Source organism: Papio anubis, chromosome 1 (genome assembly GCF_008728515.1).
Source record: "Papio anubis isolate 15944 chromosome 1, Panubis1.0, whole genome shotgun sequence".
NCBI lineage: Eukaryota > Metazoa > Chordata > Mammalia > Primates > Cercopithecidae > Papio > Papio anubis.
Genome location: NC_044976.1, coordinates 26,811,120 through 26,832,228, shown reverse-complemented (window position 1 = coordinate 26,832,228; position 21,109 = coordinate 26,811,120). Strand labels below are relative to the sequence as shown.

The following is a 21,109-nucleotide window of genomic DNA, read 5'->3' as shown; positions in this document are numbered from 1 at the left end:
TAACAGAAATTCTGATTCAGAAAATCAGGATGAAAAATGAAATTACATCTATCTAATATATAGATTTTTTTTTTTTTAAAACACAAAACTTCTCCTATGACTCAGATGTCTCTCTTTAGATTCTTAAAAAAATTTTTAAAAAATAGAGATGGGGGTCTCACTCTGTTGCCCAGGATAGTCTTGAACTCCTGGGCTCAAGCTATCTTACCACCTTGGCCTCCCAAACTGCTGGATTATAGGTGTAGTGGCACAATCTCGGCTCACAGCAAGCTCTGCTTTCCAGTTCACGTCATTCTCCTGCCTCAGCCTCCCAAGTAGCTGGGACTACAGGTGCCTGCCACCATGCCTGGCTAATTTTTGGTATTTTTAGTAGAGACGAGGTTTCACCATGTTAGCCACGATGGTCTCGATCTCCTGACCTCGTGATCCGCCCGCCTCGGCCCCCCAAAGTGCTGGGATTACAGCGTGAGCCACCAAGCCCGGCCATGCACAGCTAGGTTTTTAAGGACAGATTTTTTTTTTTTTTGAGACGGAGTCTCGCTCTGTCGCCCAGGCTGGAGTGCAGTGGCGCCATCTCAGCTCACTGCAAGCTCCGCCTCCCGGGTTCATGCCATTCTCCTGCCTCAGCCTCCCAAGTAGCTGGGACTACAGGTGACCACCACCACGCCCCGGCTAAGTTTTTGTATTTTTAGTACAGACGGGGTTTCACCGTGTTAGCCAGGCTGCTCTCAATCTCCTGACCTTGTGATCCGCCTGCCTCTGCCTCCCAAAGTGCTGGGATTACAGGCTTGAGCCACCGTGCCCGGCCATAGCTAGGTTTTTAAATCAGTGGTTTAGGAACTACTGGAATTTAAGTTTGTCTCTTTCTGGGTGATATTCTATAATTCTATGATTTAAATATCAGTCTTTTCTGTGAAGCATTTGATAAAGTTATCTCACCTCATCACAGTTCTGAGATGTTATTCACCAATAACAATTTGTTGGCCAGGTGTGGTGGCTCATGCCTGTAATCCCCAGCACTTTGGGAAGCTGAAGCCGGTGGCTCACCTGAGGTCAGGAACTCAAAACCAGCCTGGCCAACATGGTGAAACCCTATCTCTACTAAAAAACAGAAAAATTAGCCGGAGGTTGTGGCGTGCTCCTGTAGTCCCAGGTACTTGGGAGGCTGAGGCAGGAAAATGCTTGAACTGGGAGATGGAGGTTGTGGTGAGCTGAAGCTCACACTACTACACTCCTGCCTGGGCGACAGAGTGAGACTCCATCTTAAAACAAACAAGTAAACAAAAACTACAATTTGTCATTTCTGGAATCAGAAAGTTACTCATTTCTTTCTTTTAATTTATACTTCTCAGACAGTATTTGCACTAATTAGCTAGTACTTGCAAATTTTTCAACTCTTTTGTTGCTTGCATAAGGAACTTCTTGCAAATTTTTCAACTCTTTTGTTGCTTGCATAAGGAACTTCCAGTCCCATTCTACATACGACTTTTCTTTCTGAACAAGACCTTCCTTTTTTTTTTTGAGTCAGGGTCTCACTCTGTACCCAGGCTAGAGTGCAGTGGTGCGATCACAGCTCCATCTCCTAGGCTCAAATGATCCTCCTACCTCGAGGACCTTCCATTTTATTTATTTATTTTTATTTTTTTTGAGACAGTCTTGTGGCCGGGCGCGGTGGCTCAAGCCTGTAATCCCAGCACTTTGGGAGGCCGAGGCGGGCGGATCACGAGGTCAGGAGATCGAGACCATCCTGGCTAACACAGTGAAACCCCGTCTCTACTAAAAATACAAAAACTTAGCCGGGCGAGGTGGCAGGCGCCTGTAGTCCCAGCTACTCGGGAGGCTGAGGCAGGAGAATGGCGTGAACCCGGGAGGTGGAGCTTGCAGTGAGCTGAGATCCGGCCACTGCACTCCAGCCTGGGTGACAGAGCGAGACTCCGTCTCAAAAAAAAAAAAAAAAAAAGAAAAGAGACAGTCTTGCTCTGTCGCCCAGGCTGGAATGCAGTGGCTTGATCTCGGCTCATGGCAACCTCCGCCTCCCAGGTTCAAGCAATTCTCCTGCCTCAGCCTCCCAAGTTGCTGAGTACAGGCACCTGCCACCATACCCGGCTAATGTTTTTGTATTTCTAGTAGAGATGGGGTTTCACTATGTTGGCCAGGTGGGTCTCAAACCCCTGACCTTGTGATCTGCCTGCCTTGGCCTCCTAAAATGCTGGGATTACAGGTGGGAGCCAATGTGCCTGGCCTCCTTTTGTTTTTTTCTGAGACAGAGTTTCACTCTGTTGTCCAGGTTGGAGTGCAGTGGTGCAATCTTGACTCACAACAACCTCTGCCTCCCAGGTTCAAGCAATTTTTCTGCCTCAGCCTCCTTAGCAGCTGGGACTATAGGCACGTGCCACCACGCCTGGCTAATTTTTGTATTTTTAGTAGAGACAGGGTTTCACCATGTTGGCCAGGCTGGTCTCGAACTCCTGACGTCAGGTGATCCACCCACCTTGGCCTCCCAAAGTGTTGGGATTACAGGCGTGAGCCACTGTGCCCTGCCTGTATTTGTTTTTTAGGGCTGCTCTAAGAAATTACCACAACTGTGTGGCTTAAAAAAAACAGAAATGTATTCTGTCATAGGTCTGGAGGCTAGAAGTCCAAAATCAAGGTATTGGTAATATTGGTTCCTTCTGAAGGCTCTGAGGGCTCTGTTCCACGGCTCACTCCATGCCTCTGGTGGCTGCTAGCAATCCTTAATATTCCTTGGTCTGTAAACATATCATCCATGGCCATGCACGGTAGCTCATGCCTATAATCCCAGCACTGTGGGAGGCCGAGGTGGGTGGACTACCTGAAGTTAGGAGTTCGAGACCAGCCTGGCCAACATGGTGAAACCCTGTCTCTACTAAAAGTACAAAAATTAGCTGGGCATGGTGGCAGGCACCTGTATTCCCAGCTACTTTGGAGGCTTTGGCAGGAGAATCGCTTGAACGTGGGAGACAGAGGTTGCAGTGAACTGAGATCGCACCACTGCACTCCAGTCCTGGCTACAAGAGTGAAACTCCGTCTCAAAATTAAAAAAACAAAAAACAAAAAAACCGTATCATCCCGACCTCTGCTCTGTCACATGGCAATCTCCCCATGTATGTCTGTGTCCAAATTTCCTTCTTAAATAACACTAGTCATTGGATCTAGAATGATTTCATCGTAACTTGATTATACCTGTAAAGACTCCACTTCCAAGTCAGGTCACATTAACAGGTACTGGGGGCTAGGACTTGAACATGTGTTTTTGGGAGACACAATTTTACCACCTATAAACCCCATCCCATTTCATCATATTCTTTTATAATTTCATCCTCCCTAACCCAAGGCAAATAATGATCTGCTTTCCATATAGATTTTCTATAATTTTATGTAAAATGGACTCAAAGAGTGTGTTCTTTTTTGTCTAGCTTCTTTTACTTAGCGTAACTGAGATCTACCTAAGTTGTGACATTGGCAATCATTCTTTCCTCTTTATTGCTGAGTAGTATTTCTTTGTTTTTGGAGAAACTGAGTCTTGCTTTATTGTCCAGGCTGGAGTGCAGTGGTGTGATCTCAACTCACTGCAACCTCTACTTCCTGGGTTCAAGCAATTCTCCTGTCTCAGCCTCCCCAGTAGCTGGGATTACAGTTGTGTGCCACCACGCCTGGCTAATTTTTGTAATTTTAGTAGGGACAGGGTTTTACCATATTGGTCAGGCTGTTCTTGAACTCCTGACTTCAGCTGATCCACCTGCCTCAGCCTCCCAAAGTGCTGGGATTACAGGCATGAGCCACTGCGCCCTGCCTGCTGAGTAGTATTTCATTATATGAATATACCACAGATTGTTCACATCTATTCACTTATTGATGGATGTTTGGGCTGTTTCTAGCTTTTGGCCATTACTAATAACAGCCAATGGAATGGCTGGATCATATGTAGAAGTATGTTCAATTTTTTAAAAAACTGCCAAAGTGTTTTCCTAAATACCTCTATTGTTTACATCCTTATTACCAGTGTATGAGAATCCAGTTGCTCCTCATCCTCAGCAACTCCTGGTATTTATTTATTTCTTTTCTTTTCTTTTTTTTTTTTTGGAGACAGAATCTTTCTCTGTCACCCAGGATGGAGTGCAGTGGCCTGATCTTGGCTCACTGCAACCTCTGCCTCCCAGGTTCAAGCAATTCTTCTGTCTCTGCCTCCTGAGTAGCTGGGATTACAGGTGTGTACCACCACACCCAACTAATTTTTGTTTTTGTTTTTTTTTTTTTTTGAGACGGAGTCTGGCTCTGTCGCCCAGGCTGGAGTGCAGTGGCCAGATCTCAGCTCACTGCAAGCTCCGCCTCCCAGGTTCCCGCCATTCTCCTGCCTCAGCCTCCCGAGTAGCTGGGACTACAGGCGCCCACCACCTCGCCCGGCTAGTTTTTTGTATTTTTTAGTAGAGACGGGGTTTCACCGTGTTAGCCAGGATGGTCTCGATCTCCTGACCTTGTGATCCGCCCGTCTCAGCCTCCCAAAGTGCTGGGATTACAGGCTTGAGCCACCACGCCCGGCCTAATTTTTGTATTTTTAGGAGAGATGAAGTTTCAGCATGTTGGCCAGGCTGGTCTTGAACATATGACCTGGTGATTTGCCTGCCTTGGCCTTCCAAAGTGCTGGGATTATAGGCGTGAGCCACTATGCCTGGCCTTGTCTTTTATTTATTATTTTTATTTTTGAGCCGGTCTTACTTTGTCACCCAGGCTGATGTGCAGTGATGCGATCATGGCTCACTGCAGCCTTGACCTCCAGGGCCCAAGGGATCCTCACAACTCAGCCCCACTCCGAGTAGCTGGTAATACAGGCATAGGCCACCACACCTGGCTAACTTTTCTATTTTTTGTAGAGACGGGATTTCACGACGTTGCGCAGGCTGGTCTCAAGCTCCTGACCTCAAATAATCTGCTTGCCTTGGCCTCCCAAAGTGTTAGATTATAGGCGTGAGCCACTGCACCAGGCCTATATTGTCAGTCTTTTTTTTTTTTTTTGAGACTAAGTCTCGCTCTTGTCCCCCAGTCTGGAGTGCAACAACGTGATCTCAGCTCACTGCAACCTCCGCCCCCCAGTTCAAGCGATTCTCCTGCCTCAGCCTCCCGAGTAGCTGGGATTACAGGTGAATAACACCATGCCCAGCTAATTTTTTGTATTCTAGGTAGAGATGGGGTTTCACCATGTTGGCCAGGCTGGTCTCGAACTCCTGACCTCAGGTGATCCTCCCGCCTTGGCCTCCCAAAGTGCTGGGATGACAGGTGTTGCCACCGTGCCTGGCCTTTTTTTGAGATGCAGTTTCGCTCTTGTTACCCAGGCTGGAGTCCAATGTTGCGATCTCAGCTCACTGCAACCTCTGCTCTCCAGGTTCAAGCGATTCTCCTGCTTCAGCCTCCCAAGTAACTGGGATTACAGGCATGTGCCACCACGCCCAGCTAATTTTGTATTTTTAGTAGAGATGGGGTTTCTCTATGTTGGTCAGGCTGGTCTCGAACTCCCAACCTCACGGGATCCGCCTGCCTCAGCCTCCCAAAGTGCTGGGACTACGGGGGTGAGCCACTGCACCTGGCCTTGTCAGTCTTTTAAATTGCATAACTTTAGCCATCCTAGTGTAATCGTGGTGGTCTCTCATTGTGTGTGTGTTTTAAAATTTCAATCTTATTTTATAGTGATAACAACACTTACTATGAGATCTATCTTCTGAACAGACTTTTAAGTGTACAATACATTATTATTATTATTATTATTTTTGAGATGGAGTCTCACTCTGTTGCCCAGGCTGGAGTACAGTGGCACGATCTCAGCTCATTGCAACCTCCGCCTCCAGGTTCAAGCGATTCTCCTGCCTCAGCCTCCTGAGTAGCTGGGATTACAGGCACGTGCCACCACGCCCAGCTAATTTTTATATTTTCAGTAGAGACAGGGTTTCACCATGTTGGTCAGGCTGGTCTTGAACTCCTGACCTTGTGATCCGCCTGCCTCAGCCTCCCAAAGTGTTGGGATTATAGGCGTGAGCCTCGGCACCTGGCCAATACAGTATTAACTGTTGACTGATTGATTGAGACAGAGTCTCACTCTGTTGCCCAGGCTGGAGTGCAGTGGCACGGGATCTCGGCTCACTGAAACCTCTGCCTCCCGGGTTCAAGCGATTCTCCTGCCTCAGCCTCCTGACTAGCTGAGATTACAGGTACCCACCACAACACCCATCTAAGTTTTGTACTTTTAGTAGAGATGGGGTTTCACCACGTTGGCCAGCCTGGTCTTGCACTCTTGACCTCGTGATCTGCCTGCCTTGGTGTTCCAAAGTGCTGGGATTACAGGTGTGCGCCACCATGCCCAGCCTATAGTATTAACTATAAACACAATGTTGTACAGCAGATCATAACAAACCTTATACTTATTTGTTAGCAACTCCCTATCACCCTTGCCTTCAATCCCTGAGCCCCTGACAACTACCTTTCTACTCTCTGCTTCTATAAATGTGACTATTTCAGATACCTCACAGAAGTAGAATCCACCCGCCTTGGCCTCCCAAGGTGCTGGTATTACAGGTGTGAGCCACTGCACCTAGCCCACATATTCTAATTTTTTTGAGACAAGGTCTGGCTCTGTCACCTAGGCTGAGGGCAGTGGTGCGATCTTGGCTCATTGCAACCTCTGCCTCCCAGGCTTAAGCCATCCTCCCACCTAAGCCTCCCAAGTAGCTACAACTAAAGGCACATGCCACCAAGCTCAGCTAATTTTTTGTATTTTTTGTAGAGATGGTGTCTTGTCGTGTTGCCCAGGCTGGTCCTGAACTCCTGTGCTCAAGCTATCTGTCCGCCTCGGCTTCCCAAAGTGCTGGGATTATAGGTGTGAGTCACTATGCCTGGCCCATAAATTCTTTCTTTTTTTTTTTGTTTGGAGACAGAGTCTCACTCTGTTGCTCAGGCTGGAGTGCAGTGGCGTGATCTCGGCTCACTGCAGCCTCTGCCTCCCAGGTTCAAGTGATTCTCCTGCCTTAGCCTCCCGAGTACCTAGGACTATAGGTGTGTGCCATCATGACGGGCTAATTTCTGTATTTTTAGTAGAGACAAGGTTTCGCCATTTTGGCCAGGCTGGTCTCGAACTCCTGACCTCAAGTGATCTGCCTGCCTCAGCCTCCCAAAGTGCTGGGATTACAGGCATGAGTCACCACGCCCGGTCAAATCTTGTATATTATTCATTTATTTATTTATTCATTTTTTAACTCTTTTTGAGATGGAGTCTCGCTCTGTCCTCCAGGCTGGGGTGCAGTGGCATGATCTGGGCTCATTGCAACTTCCACCTCCCAGGTTCAAGCGATTCTCTTGCCTCAGCCTCCCAAGTAGTTGGGATTACAGGAGCCCACAGTTTTTTTTTTTTTTTTTTGAGACGGAGTCTCCCTCTGTCACCCAGGCTGGACTGCAGTGACGCGATCTTGGCTCACTGCAAGCTCCGCCTCCTGGGTTCATGCCATTCTCCTGCCTCAGCCTCCTGAGTAGCTGGGACTACAGGTGCCCGCCACCACGCCTGGCTAATTTTTTTGTAATTTTAGTAGAGACGGGTTTTCACCGTGTTAGCCAGGATGGTCTCGATCTCCTGACCTCATGATCCACCTGACTCGGCCTCTCAAAGTGCTGGGATTACAGGTGTGAGCCACTGCACCTGGACCATGTTTTTATATTTTTAAAGGTAGGAAAAAAAAAAAAAAGAGTTTATATGGCCAGCAAATCCTAATATATATTTTTATTTATATATGTGTATATATTATATATATTTATAAATATATATTTTATACATACATATATAAATTATATATTAAATATATATTAATATATACATATATATTAAATATAACTATATTTATACCCTGTCTAGTATATAGACTACTGGGCTTAATTCTGCTGCCACAGCTTCCCATGTAGCTAGGACTACAGGGGCATGCTACCATGCCTGGCTATTTTATTTTTATTTTATTTTATTTTATTTATTTTATTTATTTATTTTGAGACGGAGTCTCACTCCGTCACCCAGGCTGGAGTGCAGTGGTCAGACCTTGGCTGCAAGCTCCGCCTCCCAGGTTTACGCCATTCTCCTGCCTCAGCCTCCCGAGTAGCTGGGACTACAAGCACCCGCCATCTCGCCCGGCTAGTTTTTTTTTTTTTTTAGTAGAGACAGGGTTTCACCATGTTAGCCAAGATGGTCTCGATCTCCTGACCTCATGATCCGCCCATCTCGGACTCCCAGAGTGCTGGGATTACAGGCTTGAGCCACTGAGCCCGGCCTTTATTTTTTTTGAGATGGAGTTTCACTCTGTCTCGCCCAGACTGGAATGCCATGGTGTGATCTCAGCTCACTGAAACCTCTGCCTCCTGGGTTCAAGTGATTCTCTTGTCTCATAGTCCTGAGTAGCTGGGATTACAGGTGAGCACCACTACACCTGGCTAATTTTTGTATTTTTAGTAGACAGGGTTTTACCATGTTGGCCAGGCTGGTCTGGAACTCCTGACCTCATGTGATCCACATGCCTTGGCCTTCAAACATGCTAGGATTACAGGTGTGAGCCACTGTGCCTGACCTATTTTTATTTTTGTAGTGACAGAGTCTTGCTATATTGCCCAGGCTGGTCTCAAACTCCTGGCCTCAAGCAATTCTTCCACCTTGGCCTCCCAAAGTACCAGGATTACAGTCATGAGCCGCTGCACCCTATCCTAAAATATTTACTATTTGGTTCTTCACAGAAAAAGTTTGCCAAATCCTGGCTTATCGGGTATAGGATTATGGCTGATTTCTCTCTCTCTCTCTCTCTCTTTTTTTTTTTTTGAGAGGGAATCTCACTCTGTCACCCAGGCTGGAGTGCAGTGCAAGCTCCGCCTCCCGAGTTCACGCCATTCTCCTACCTCAGCCTCCTGAGTAGCTGGGACTACGGGCGCCCACCACCATGCCTGGCTAATTTTTTGTATTTTTAGTAGAGACGGGGTTTCATCGTGTTAGCCAGGATGGTCTTAATCTTCTGACCTCGTGATCCACCCGCCTTGGCCTCCCAAAGTGCTGGGATTACAGACATGAGCCACCGCCTCCGGTCATGATTTCTCTCTTTTATTTTGGTAATTTTTCAAACTACCATATAATAAACATGTCTGTCTTTACTTTTTTTTGAGACAAGGTCTTGCTCTGATGACTGGGCTGGAGTGCAGTAGGGCATGAGCACAGCTCACTGCAGTCTTGACCTCCTGAGCCGACCCTGAGCCCCTCCTAGGCTCAAGCAATCCCCCTGCCTCAGCCTCCTGAGTAACTGGGACCATAAATATGTGCCAGCACGTCTGGCTAAGTTTTTTGTTTTTTTGTCGAGACAGGGTCTTGTCATGTTGCCTCAAACTCCTGGGCTCAAGTGATCCACCCACCTCAGCCTCCCAAAGTGCTGGGATTACAGGAGTGAGCCACTGTGCCCAAACTTCTCCCTTAATTTCAAAGTAGTCAGACCACAGAGGTCATACAGGATGATAATTATGTTTAAGTAAAGAAATTGCAGAGAACAATTTCCGCATCCAAAAAGTGTCTATTAGAAGACAAAGGGAAAACCTGCCCTGAGGTACAGCATACACAGTAAAGCCAGGTGTCTTTTTTTTTTTTTTTTTTTGAGACAGGGTCTTGCTCTGTCACCCAGGGTAGAGTGCAGTGGTGCAATCACAGCATACTGCAGAGACTTGATCTCTAGGGCTTAAGTGATCCTTCTACCTAAGCTCCCAGAATAGCTAGCTGGACTAGAGGTATGTGCCATCATGCCCAGCTAATTTTTTAATGTTTTGTACAGATGGGATCTCACTGTGTTACCCGGGTTGGTCTGAAACTCCTGGGCTCAAGTGATCCTCCCACCTCAGCCTCCCAAAATGTTGGGATTATAGGTGTGAGCCACCTTGCCCAGCCAAAACCAGGTATCTGCAATAGTACAGAAAAAGATATTTTAATTAGTAGACATGATAAATTAATTATTTTGTAGGGAACTGTGCCATGAGTTCCAGCTCCTCATCTTCTCTTTATTGGGAGAAATATCTGTGTCAAACAAAAACCTGTCTATACAACCTGGATTCTTAAGGTGTTACATATGTAGAAAGCTGGCTTGCATTCAGTTTCTCTATACTTTTGGTTCCAGTTGACTTGAAAAATATACTAACATTTTGAAAGGAGGCAGTTACATGGAACATACGAAACAGATATAATGCAAATATGCGTGTGACTATTAATTGGGTTGGCATCTTATGGTTGAGCAACCAGATAAAAAAAGTGACAGAGAAGCTTTTCTGTTCTGGGAACCATTCTGATTTCTGTAGAAACTTTTGCAAAACCTTATGTCTATCTCATGGTTTAAAGCTCTCACAGGCTGGCTGGGAGTGGTGGCTCACACCTGTAATCCCAGCACTTTGTGAGGCCAAGGTGGGTGGACCATTTGAGGTCAGGAGTTCGAGACCAGGCTGGCCAACATGGTGAAACCCCATCTTTACTAAAATAACAAAAATTAGCCAGATGTGGTGGTATGCGCTTGTAGTTCCAGCTACTCAGGAGGCTGAGGCAGGAGAAGCACTTGAACCCAGGAGGCAGAGGTTGCAGTCAGTCAAGATCGTACCATTGCACTCTAGCCTGGGTGACAGAGTGAGGCTCCATCTCAAAAATAAAATAGGCCAGGCACTGTGGCTCACGCCTGTAATCCCAGCACTTTGGGAGGCCGAGGTGGGTGGATTACGAGGTCAGGAGATCGAGACCATCCTGGCTAACATGGTGAAACCCCGTTCTACTAAAATGCAAAAAATTAGCCAGGCGTGGTGGTGGGCGCCTGTCGTCCCAGCTACTCGGGAGGCTGAGGCAGAAGAATTGCTTGAACCCTGGAGGTGGAGGCTGCGGTGAGCCGAGATGGCGCCACTGCGCTCCAGCCTGGGTGACAGAGCGAGACTTTGTCTCAAAAAAAATAAAATAAAATAAAATAAAACAAAATAAAGCTCTCACAGGCAGCTACACCTTCAATTTCCAAATTCTTAGAGGATACCCAACTGTATACAATATATTTTTTGTTTCTTTTCTTTTCTTCTTCTTTTTTTTTTTTTGAGACAGAGTCTTACTCTGTCACCCAGGCTGGAGTACAGTGGCGCAATCTCGGCTCACCGCAGCCTCCGCCTCCCGGGTTCAAGCAATTCTCCTGCCTCAGCCTCCCGAGTAGCTGGGACTATAGGCGCATGCCACCATGCCTGGCTAATTTTTGTATTTTTAGTAGAGATGGGGTTTCACCGTATTGGTCACGCTGGTCTTGAACTCCTGACCTCAGATGATCTGCCTGTCTTGGCCTCCCAAAGTGCTAGGATTATAGGCATGAGCCACCGCACCCAGCCTCTTTTCTTTCTTTTTTTTTTTTTATAAAGTTAGATGCTACGTGGTAGATGGCAATGCCTTGTATGTGTGTTGTCAGGCCCAAAGGGACTCTCCATCCTTGTCAAGTGGAGTGCTAACCTTCTCACCTTTCATACAAAACCCAGTATGTATTTTTAAAAATTATACTCAAAATGATGGGTGTGGTGGCTCACACCTACAATCCCAAGACTTTCAGAGAGCAACGTGGCAGGAATGTTTGAGGCCATGAGTTCGAGACCAGCCTGGGAAACACAGACCCTGTCTCTACAAAAAATTATAAAAATTAGCAGGGCATGGTGGCGCATGCCTGAGGACCCAGCTATTCAAGAGGCTGAGGTGGGAGGGTGCCTTGAACCTAAGAGTTGGAGGCGGTGAGCCATGATCGAACCACTGCACTCCAGTGGTTCAAAAAATTACACTAAAAAAGATAAATGAATACTCCATGACAAAGTAAACATATAGGCTAGGTATAGGGGATCATGCCTGTAATCCCAGCATTTTGGGAGGCCAAGGTGGGTGATCATTTGTGGCCAGCAGTTCGAGACCAGCTTGGTCAACATGGCGAAATCCTGTCTCTGCTAAAAATACAAAATTAGCCTGGCGTGGTGGCGGGTGCCTATAACCCCAGCTACTCAGGAGACTGAGGCACGAGAATTGCTTGAACCTGGGAGATGGAGGTTACAGTGGGCTGAGATCGCGCCACTGTACTCCAGCCTGGGTGACAGAGCAAGACTGTCTCAAAAAAACAAAACAAAACAAAATAAAAAACCAACACATCTAACAACATCTAACACAAATACTGGCATAACCAAATCAATCAAGCGAATCTAAGCAAAGGCCTACCGGATCAGTGTGTTTCCAATCTGGTGCCGTATTTCATTCCACTCCTCCTTGCTTTTACAAGGCCAAGAATTCAGGTTCAACTCTGGTTCACTGGGTCTGTGGTTCAACTTCATTGCCAGTGTGTCTTTCCTCTTCACTTTGTTGGCGAGAGCACCTTTGCACACAGGGAAGAAAAATAGTAGAACTTGAGGCTTAAAGCCAAAGGTTCAGCCTTACCTAGGGCTAGGCAAGAGTCTGAACAAATACAATATTTAATTCCCAGTTCCCACCTGGCCTCAAATGATCCAGCCAGACACTGAGGTGGGGGTAAAGCTAAAGACACCTAAAAATCTTTTTAGCCAGATGGACTCAGATGGTTAAAAGGTATCTTTTCTCTTCTATCAGGCCTCTACATTTTTCCTCCTTGATAAGAGTTGCGACAGGAGAGAGAATCTAAGCATGGGACAGCCCTCTGAATTAAAACATAAAGGCTTTCATACTAACACCCCATAGTCTGTTTTTAAAGCTGCCTTTCTACTTTATCAAGATTCAGTTATTTGCAAAGATGTGCGGGTATGAACATGTTTATTTTTCTCTGCCCTATGGCAATAAGTTCATTAGACCAAAGGGAAAACATCACTTTTATCTTTTAGCCCATGTGCCACCTTTCCTCTACTCCATATTGTTTTATTTTTTCCTTTGAGACGGAGTTTTTGCTCTTGTTGCCTAGGCTGGAGTGCAGTGGCACGATTTTGGCTCATTGCAATCTCCGCCTCCTGGGTTCAAGTGATTCTCCTGCCTTAGCCTCCTGAGTAGCTGGGATTATAGGCGTGCATTACCACGCCCAGCTAATTTTTTGTAGTTTTAGTAGAGACGGGGTTTCATCATGTTGGCCAGGCTGGTCTTGAACTCCTGACCTCAGGTGATTCACCCACCTCGGCCTCCCAAAGTGTAGGGATTACAGGCGTAAGCCACCGTGCCTGGCCTTTTTTTTTGTTTGTTTGTTTTTGAGATGGAGTCTTGCTCTGTCACCCAGGCTGGAGTGCAGTGGCACGATCTTGGCTCACTGCAACCTCCACCTCCCAGGCTCAAGCAATTCTCCTGCCTCAGCCTCCTGAGTAGCTGGGGTTACAGGTGCCTGCTACCACGCCTGGCTATTTTTTTTTTTTTTTTTTTTTTTGCAATGGAGTCTTGCTCTGTGACCCAGGCTGGATTGTAGTGGTGCAGTCTTGGCTCACTGCGACCTCTGCCTCCCGGGTTCAAGCAATTCTCCTGCCTCAGCCTCCTTAGTAGCTGGGATTACAGGCACCTGCTACCATGCTCAGCCAATTTTTTATTTTTAGTAGAGACGTAGTTTCACCATGTTGGCCAGGCTGATCTTGAACTCCTGACCTTGAACTCCTGACCTCAGGTGATCCGCCTGCCTCGGCCTCCCAAAGTGCTGGGATTATAGGTATGAGCCACCGTGCCTGGCCATGCCCAGCTAATTTTTTGTATTTTTAGAAGAGATGGGGTTTTACCGTGTTGGCCAGGCTGGTCTCAAACTACTAATCTCACCCACCTCGGCCTCCCAAAGTGCTGGGATTAGAGGCACTTAGGTGAATGGTTTTAAAATTGGGGGCAAACAAAAACCTGAAATTAGTACAGCCATTATGGAAAACAGTATGGAGGTTCCTCAAAAGACTGAAAATAGGCCAAATGAGGTGGCTCATGCTCGTAATGCAGCACATTGGGAAGCCAAGGCAGGAGGATTGCTTGAGGCTGGGAGTTTGAGATCAGTCTGGGCAACACAGCAAGACTCCGTTTCTACTTAAAAAACAAAACAAGACCAACAAAACACCCTTAAAAATACAACTACTGGGCCAGTCGCAGTGGCTCATGCCTGTAATCCCAGCACTCTGGGAGGCCAAGGTGGGTGGATCACTCAGTCACGATCAAGAGATCGCGACCATCCCGGCCAACATGGTGAAACCCCGTCTATACTAAAAAAAAAAAACCAAACAAACAAACAAACAAAAAACTAAAATTAGCTGGGTGTGGTGGTACACACCTGTAATCCCAGCTACTTGGGAGGCTGAGGCAGAAGAATCGCTCGAACTGGGGAGGCAGAGGTTGCAGTGAGCTGAGAAAAAGCCACTGCACTCCTGCCTGATAACAGAGTGAGCCTCCGTCTATTTAAAAAAAAAAAAAAAAAAAAAAAATATATATATATATATATATATATATATATAGGAAAGGAAATCATCAAATCAATGTCATCCTTATTGCAGTACTATTTATAATCCCCAAGATATGGAATCAGACTAAGTGTCTATCAATAAAGGAAGGGATAAAGAAAACGTGGTGTATATACACAATTGAATATTATTCTGCCATGAAAAAGAAATAAATCCTGTAATTTGCAACAAAATGGATGAAACTGGAGGACATTATGTTAAGTGAAATAAGCCAGGCACAGAAAGATAAATGTTGTATGTTCTCACTCTTATGTGGGAGCTAAAAAAGTTGATCTCACAGAGGTAATAAATAAAATGGTGGTTACTAGAGGTTGGGAAGGGTAGAGGGGATGGGGGAGAGAAAGACTGGTTAATGGGTATAAAAATATAATTAGATAGAAGGAATAAGATCTAGGCCAGGTGTGGTGGCTCATGCCTGTAATTGCAGCACTTTGGGAGCTGAGGTGGGCAGATCACTTTGAGCTCACGAGTTCAAGACCAGCCTGGGCAACATGGTGAAACCTGTCTCTACAAAAAAATACAAAAATTAGCTGGGTGTGGTGGCTCATGCCTGTGTTCTCAGCTACTTAGGAGGCTGAGGCGGGAGCATCACTTGAGCCAGGAAATGGAGGTTCCAGTGAGCTGAGACTGTGCCACTGCACTCCAGTCTGCAAAGTGAGACACTCTGAAAAAACAGGAATAAGATCTAGTGTTCGGTGGCACAATAGGGTGACTATAGTTAACAATAATTTATTGTATATTTCAAGATAACCAGAAAGGTAGATTTGGAATATTCCCAATACAAACAAATGGTAAGTGTTTGAGGTGATGGATACCCTGATTACCCATACACACATGCTTATATCAAAATATCTCATGTACCCTATAAATATGTACTACTATTATATATCTATAAAAATTAAAAATAGGCTAGGCATGGTGGCCCATGCCTGTAATCCTAGAGCTTTGGGAGGTCAAGGCAGGGGGATCACATAAGGTCAGGAGTTCAAGAACAGCCTGGGCAGCTGGGCACAGTGGCTCACGCCTGTAATCTCAGAACTCTGGGAGGTGGGCAGATTATGAGATTGAGTTAGAGACCAGCCTGGCCAATATGGTGAAGCCCCAGCCTCTACTAAAAATACAAAAAAAAATTAGCTGGGCCTGGTGGCAGGCGCCTGTAATCCCAGCTACTTGGGAGGCTGAGGCAGGAGAATTGCTTGAACCCGGGAGGTGGAGGTTGCAGTGAGCTGAGATCGTGCCACTGCACTCCAGACTGGGTGACAGAGCAAGACTCCTTCTCAAAATAAAATAAAATAAAATAAAATAAAATAAAAAAATCCTTTATGGCCAGGCGCGGTGGCTCACGCCTGTAATTCCAGCACTTTGGGAGGCTGAGGCAGGTGGATCACCTGAGGTCGGGAGTTTGAGACCAGCCTGACCAACATGGTGAAGCCCATCTCTACTAAAAATACAAAATTAGCCAGGCATGGTGGCACAAGCCTGTAATCCCAGCTACTTGGGAGGCTGAGGCAGGAGAATCACTTGAACCTGGGAGGTGGAGATTAAGGTGAGCTGAGATCGTGCCATTGCACTCTAGCCTGGGCACAAGAGCAAAATTCCGTCTCAAAAAAAAAAAAAGAACAGACTAGGCAACATAACGAGACCCGTCTCTACAAAACAAAACAAAAAACCAAAGAAACCTAACCAGTTGTGGCACACATCTGTAGTCCTAGCTATTTGGGAGGTTGAGGCGTAAGGATCACTTAAGCCCAGGAATTCAAGGCTGCAGTGAACTACGATTGCACCACTGTACTCCAGCTGGGTGACAGAGCAAAACCTTGTCCAAAAAAAAAAAAATTAAATTAAAAAACCCCAAAAAACCTAACTGAGTGACTCAATCTACTTGGATCCCTGTCTTGGCTTGTTTTATCAGAGGGGTGATAACAGGGACAAGGAGTCCTTCACAGTGGCTTCCAACATCAATTAGCCAGATGAGTTAATGGGAGAAGGTACCTGTTTCCATATCTCTTTTGACATTTGCTAAGATCAGCAAATAGCTTTATCTGGAAAAGAATTCTCCCTTTTGCTTTTCCCTCCCTTTCTTACTCTGATAGCTTTCATCTTCATCTTCTTCATCTCGGTACTGAATGGGACCTTCTGAATCAGAGTCGCTCTCCTTCTCTTCTTCCTCCTGTACACACTGTGGTAATTTAGAAATGACTGAGGTAGATGTTATGTCTTCACTGAATGTGGATGGACAGGTTTGCTCCTCCTCTTCTTCATCGTCTGGACTAACAAATTAACATAATTATATTTTCTTTTTAGAAACAAAGAGGATAACTGACTTTTTTTTTTTTTTTTTTTGAGACGGAGTTTCGCTCTGTCGCCCAGGCTGGAGTGCAGTGGCCGGATCTCAGCTCACTGCAAGCTCCACCTCCTGGGTTCACGCCATTCTCCTGCCTCAGCCTCCCGAGTAGCTGGGACTACAGGCGCCCGCCACCTCGCCCGGCTAATTTTTTGTATTTTTTAGTAGAGACGGGGTTTCACCGTGTTAGCCAGCATGGTCTCGATCTCCTGACCTCGTGATCTGCCCATCTCGGCCTCCCAAAGTGCTGGGATTACAGGCTTGAGCCACCGCGCCCGGCCAAGGATAACTGACTTTTAAGACAAAGGACTGAAATAAAGTCGGGCATAGTGGCTCATACCTGTAATCCCAGCACTTTGGGAGATGGAGATGGGGAAATTCACCTGAGGTCAGGAGTTTGAGACCAGCCTGGCCAACATGGTGAAACCCTGTCTCTACTAAAAATACAAAAATTAGCCAGGCATAGTGGTGGGCACCTGTAATCCCAGCTACTTGGGAGGCTGAGGCAGGAGAATCTCTTGAACCCAGGAGGTGGAGGTTGAAGTGAACCGAGATTGTGCCATTGCACTCCAGCCTGGGTGATGAGAGCGAGACTCCGTCTCAAAAAAAAAAAAAAAAAAGACAAAAGGACTGAAATAACCATAAATAAATAAATAAATAAAAAATCTATGAAGTAACTTATAATTCTCTCCCTTAACTTTTTTTTTTTTTTGAGACAGAGTCTCGTTCTGTCGCCCAGGCTGGAGTGCAGTGGCACGATCTCGGCTCACTGCAAGCTCCGCCTCCCGGGATCACGCCATTCTGCCTCAGTCTCCCGAGTAGCTGGGACTACAGGCGCCTGCCACCACGCCCGGCTAATTTTTTGTATTTTTTTTTTTTAGTAGAGACGGGGTTTCACCGTGTTAGCCAGGATGGTCTTGATCTCCTGACCTCGTGATCCGCCCGCCTCGGCCTCCCAAAGTGCTGGGATTACAGGCGGCCATTCTCCCTTAACTTTAACAATCTTGCTAAAAAACTTTTTAGCAGGTATTAATCTAAGGGTTCAAATTCCAGCTTTACCACTTATTAGGCACTGGTGCGTTCCAGCATTTGTCTAATGTCATTCTCACAAGCCTACAGAGTAAATATTATTCCCATTTAGAGATGATATAACTAAAGAGCAGAAGGCTTAAGTAACTTAACATTAGTATAAGCTGAGAGTGGTAGTGCTGCAATTTGAACCCAGCGCTATCTCACTCCAAGGTGAATGCTCTTAAGCACCACATTATACAATGCCTTCTCTGTAGTATATAAAACTAACAGTTGTAATTTTTCATGTACATAATTTTGTAAATTTTGTGTCATCACAAAAATCTCCATGAAAAAAAAAATCACGAGAGTAAAAAGCTGAAATTTGGCCAGGCGCAGTGGCTCACACCCATGATCCCAGCATTCTACGAGGCTGAGGCAGGCAGACTGCTTGAGCCCAGGAGTTCACGACCAGCCTGGGCAACACAGCAAAACCCCATCTCTAACAAAAAATACAAAAATTAGCTGGGTGTGATGGCATGCGCCTGTAGTCACAGTTACTCAGGAGGCTGAGGAGGGAGAATTGCTTGAGCCCAGGAGGTAGGTGGAGGTTGCAGTGAGCCAAGACTGCACCACTGCACTCCAGCTTGGGTGAGAGAGTGAGAACCTGTCTCAAGCATAAATAAATAAATAAAAATAAAGTTTTAAGATAAGATTAAAAAAAGAAAGAGTCCAAATTCTATAACTTATCCTTTTGGCAGAGTATTCTTTGTACTTTAAATTTATTCACATTGCTGGGTGCGGTGGCTCACGCTTGTAATCACAGCACTTTGTAAGACCAAGACGGGTGGATCACCTGAGGTCAGGAGTTTGAGACCACCCTGGCCAACATAGTGAAACCCCATCTCCACTAAAAATACAAAAATCAGCTGGATGTGGTAGCACATGCCTGTAATCCCAGCTACTCGGGAGGCTGAGGCAGGAGAACCACTTGAACCTGGGTGACAGAGGTTACAGTAAGCTGAGATTGTGCCACTGCATTCCAGCCTGGGTGACAGAGCAGGACTGTATCTCGGGGAAAAAAAAAAAAAACTTTATTCACATTTTCTTTTTTTCTTTGAGACAGAATCTCGCTGTCGCCCAGGCTGGAGTACAGTGGCACAATCTTGGCTCATTGCAACCTCCACCTCCCAGTTAAAGCGATTCTCCTGCCTCAGCCTCCCAAGTAGCTGGGATTACAGGTATGCACCACCACGCCTGGCTAATTTTTGTTATTTTCATAGAGACAGGGCTTTACTATATTGGCCAGGCTAGTCTTGAACTCCTGATCTCAGGTGATCAATCCATTCGCCTCAGCCTCCCAAAGTGCTGGGCTTACAGGTGTGGGCCACCGTGCCCGGCCCACATTTTCTTTCTATGAGTAATTTTTTCCAAGCAGGGCTATCTAGAGTAAAGGAGAAACAAGAGGCAAGCTTCAAAGGCACTTACACTTTCAGCATTTCAATAGTGATGGGAAGAGACCTGGTCCGACCCAGCGTACTGCTGTCCTCAGAAAAGCCGTCACTGTTTTCAAAGAGCAACGAGTGAGCTCTGTGAGAACCCTCCAGAGGAGGAGTCATGGGAAGTGGGCTGGTGAGGGCCTGCTGGATTCGAATATGCAGTGGGAGTGGAGGCAACCTAGAAGGTATATGGGGCTCCCCAAAGTTCTGGTCCAATATCCTCTTGGGGACTTCCTTTTTCTGATCTTCCTGCTGGGGAATCTCCTGGTGTAGATCTATGGATGGTGGAAACTCAATTTCTGGCACAACTTTAAAAGTCTTAGCAGAGAATGGAGGGGTGCGTGGAGGCTCTGGAGGTATATGAGCAGGCAGTGGGGGGGACGGAGAGCGAGGTGAGATCATTGATAGCAGTTCTGAGCCCAGAGAACATGTGCTCTTCTCTCTTTCATCACTTGGTGTTTTTGTGGTGATGGCAGCAGCAGACTCCAAGGTGGGTACTGAGGTCGATGGAATGCCTCTCTTAGGTGGTAAGGGTGGGGACGGTTTTGATAACAATGTACCACTGTTTATTGCTTGGGACAGTTCAGCTGGAAAAGAGAGAGCAACACATCAATTTCACATGACTTTCCAATGCTTTGAAGGGCTGGCCCAGGGCCTAGAATTAAAGCTGAGTTCAGTTTTAATCTTTCAAGCAAGTTAAATAATTTCATAGTTTTGCCATTCCTACAGGATAGTTTTATCCTGAAACGAAGTTTATATTTATTCAAATAGAAGGCCTAATAAATGTATAGAGGTGTAGGAAGACTGATGAGTAGCTTACTTCATTGCTATGGCAACAGATATGACAATTTTTTTTTTTTTTTGAGACAGGGTCTCACTCTCTCGCCCAGACTGGAGTGCAGTGTGCGCGATCTTGGTTTACCGCAACCTCTGCCTCCCAGGCTCAAGTGATTCTCCTGCCTCAGCCTACCAAGTAGCTGAGATTACAGGCACATGCCACTATGGCCCGGCTAATTTTTGTATTTTTAGTAGAGATGGGGTTTCACCATGTTGGCCAGGTTGGTCTCGAACTCCTGACCTCAAATGATCCACCTGCCTTGGCCTCTCAAAGTGTTGGGATTACAGGCATGAGCCACGGCACCCGGCTGACAACTTTTTGTAATTTGATCTTTGTGTAGTTAATATGAATAGAGACAAAAACATCCAACAAAAAGTTATTTTGTGGCTGGGCATGGTGGCTCACGCCTGTAATCCCAATACTTTGGGAGGCCGAGGTGGGCAGATTACTTGAGGTCAGGAGTTCGAGACCAGCCTGGCCAACATGATGAAACCCCGTCTACTTAAAAAACAAAAACAACAACAACAAAAAAACCAAAAATTAGCTAGGTGTAGTGGCAGGCACCTGTAATCCCAGCTACTCGGGAGAGGTTGAGGTACGAGAATCTCTTGAACCTGGGAGGCAGAGGCTGCAGTGAGCCAAGGTCACGCCACCGCATTCCAGGCTGGACAGCGCAAGATTCTGACTCAAAAAAAAAAAAAAAAAGGTTATTTTGTATAACAGTACTCTATTAAAAAATTTAAACATTCAGATAGCATAAAATAAGTATTAGTGGGTATTGTTACCATATCCTGATAATGATATCTCAATATCTCAGCTCTGTGTTATAAAACTATCAATACTGACATCTTGAATTTTTATAGCAATTGCAAAGTCCTTTGAATAAATCAGTGTTTTCTGTCCTTGAAGTCATATTCTCCTTCTACC

The 21,109-nt window shown here is 45.9% G+C and overlaps 1 protein-coding gene and 1 pseudogene across 21 annotated transcripts in view; both read right to left on the bottom strand.

Moving 5' to 3' along the window:
• The window catches only part of LOC101012887 (mediator of RNA polymerase II transcription subunit 18), a 180,797-nt gene that overhangs the window by 11,404 nt on the left and 148,284 nt on the right, over positions 1 to 21,109 (bottom strand). For 20 of the 21 annotated variants that reach the window (XM_031666137.1, XM_031666135.1, XM_031666131.1 and 17 more), the window contains 3 exons: positions 19,334 to 19,931; positions 16,579 to 16,763; positions 12,278 to 12,431 (listed from right to left, as the gene is read on the bottom strand). In XM_031666137.1, the coding sequence (XP_031521997.1) occupies positions 12,278 to 12,431; positions 16,579 to 16,763; positions 19,334 to 19,931 (937 nt within the window). The remainder of the gene's footprint in view (positions 1 to 12,277; positions 12,432 to 16,578; positions 16,764 to 19,333; positions 19,932 to 21,109) is intronic. The other variant, XM_017958822.3, reaches the window with a different exon arrangement.
• On the bottom strand, positions 11,438 to 11,555 carry LOC116272425 (annotated as a pseudogene).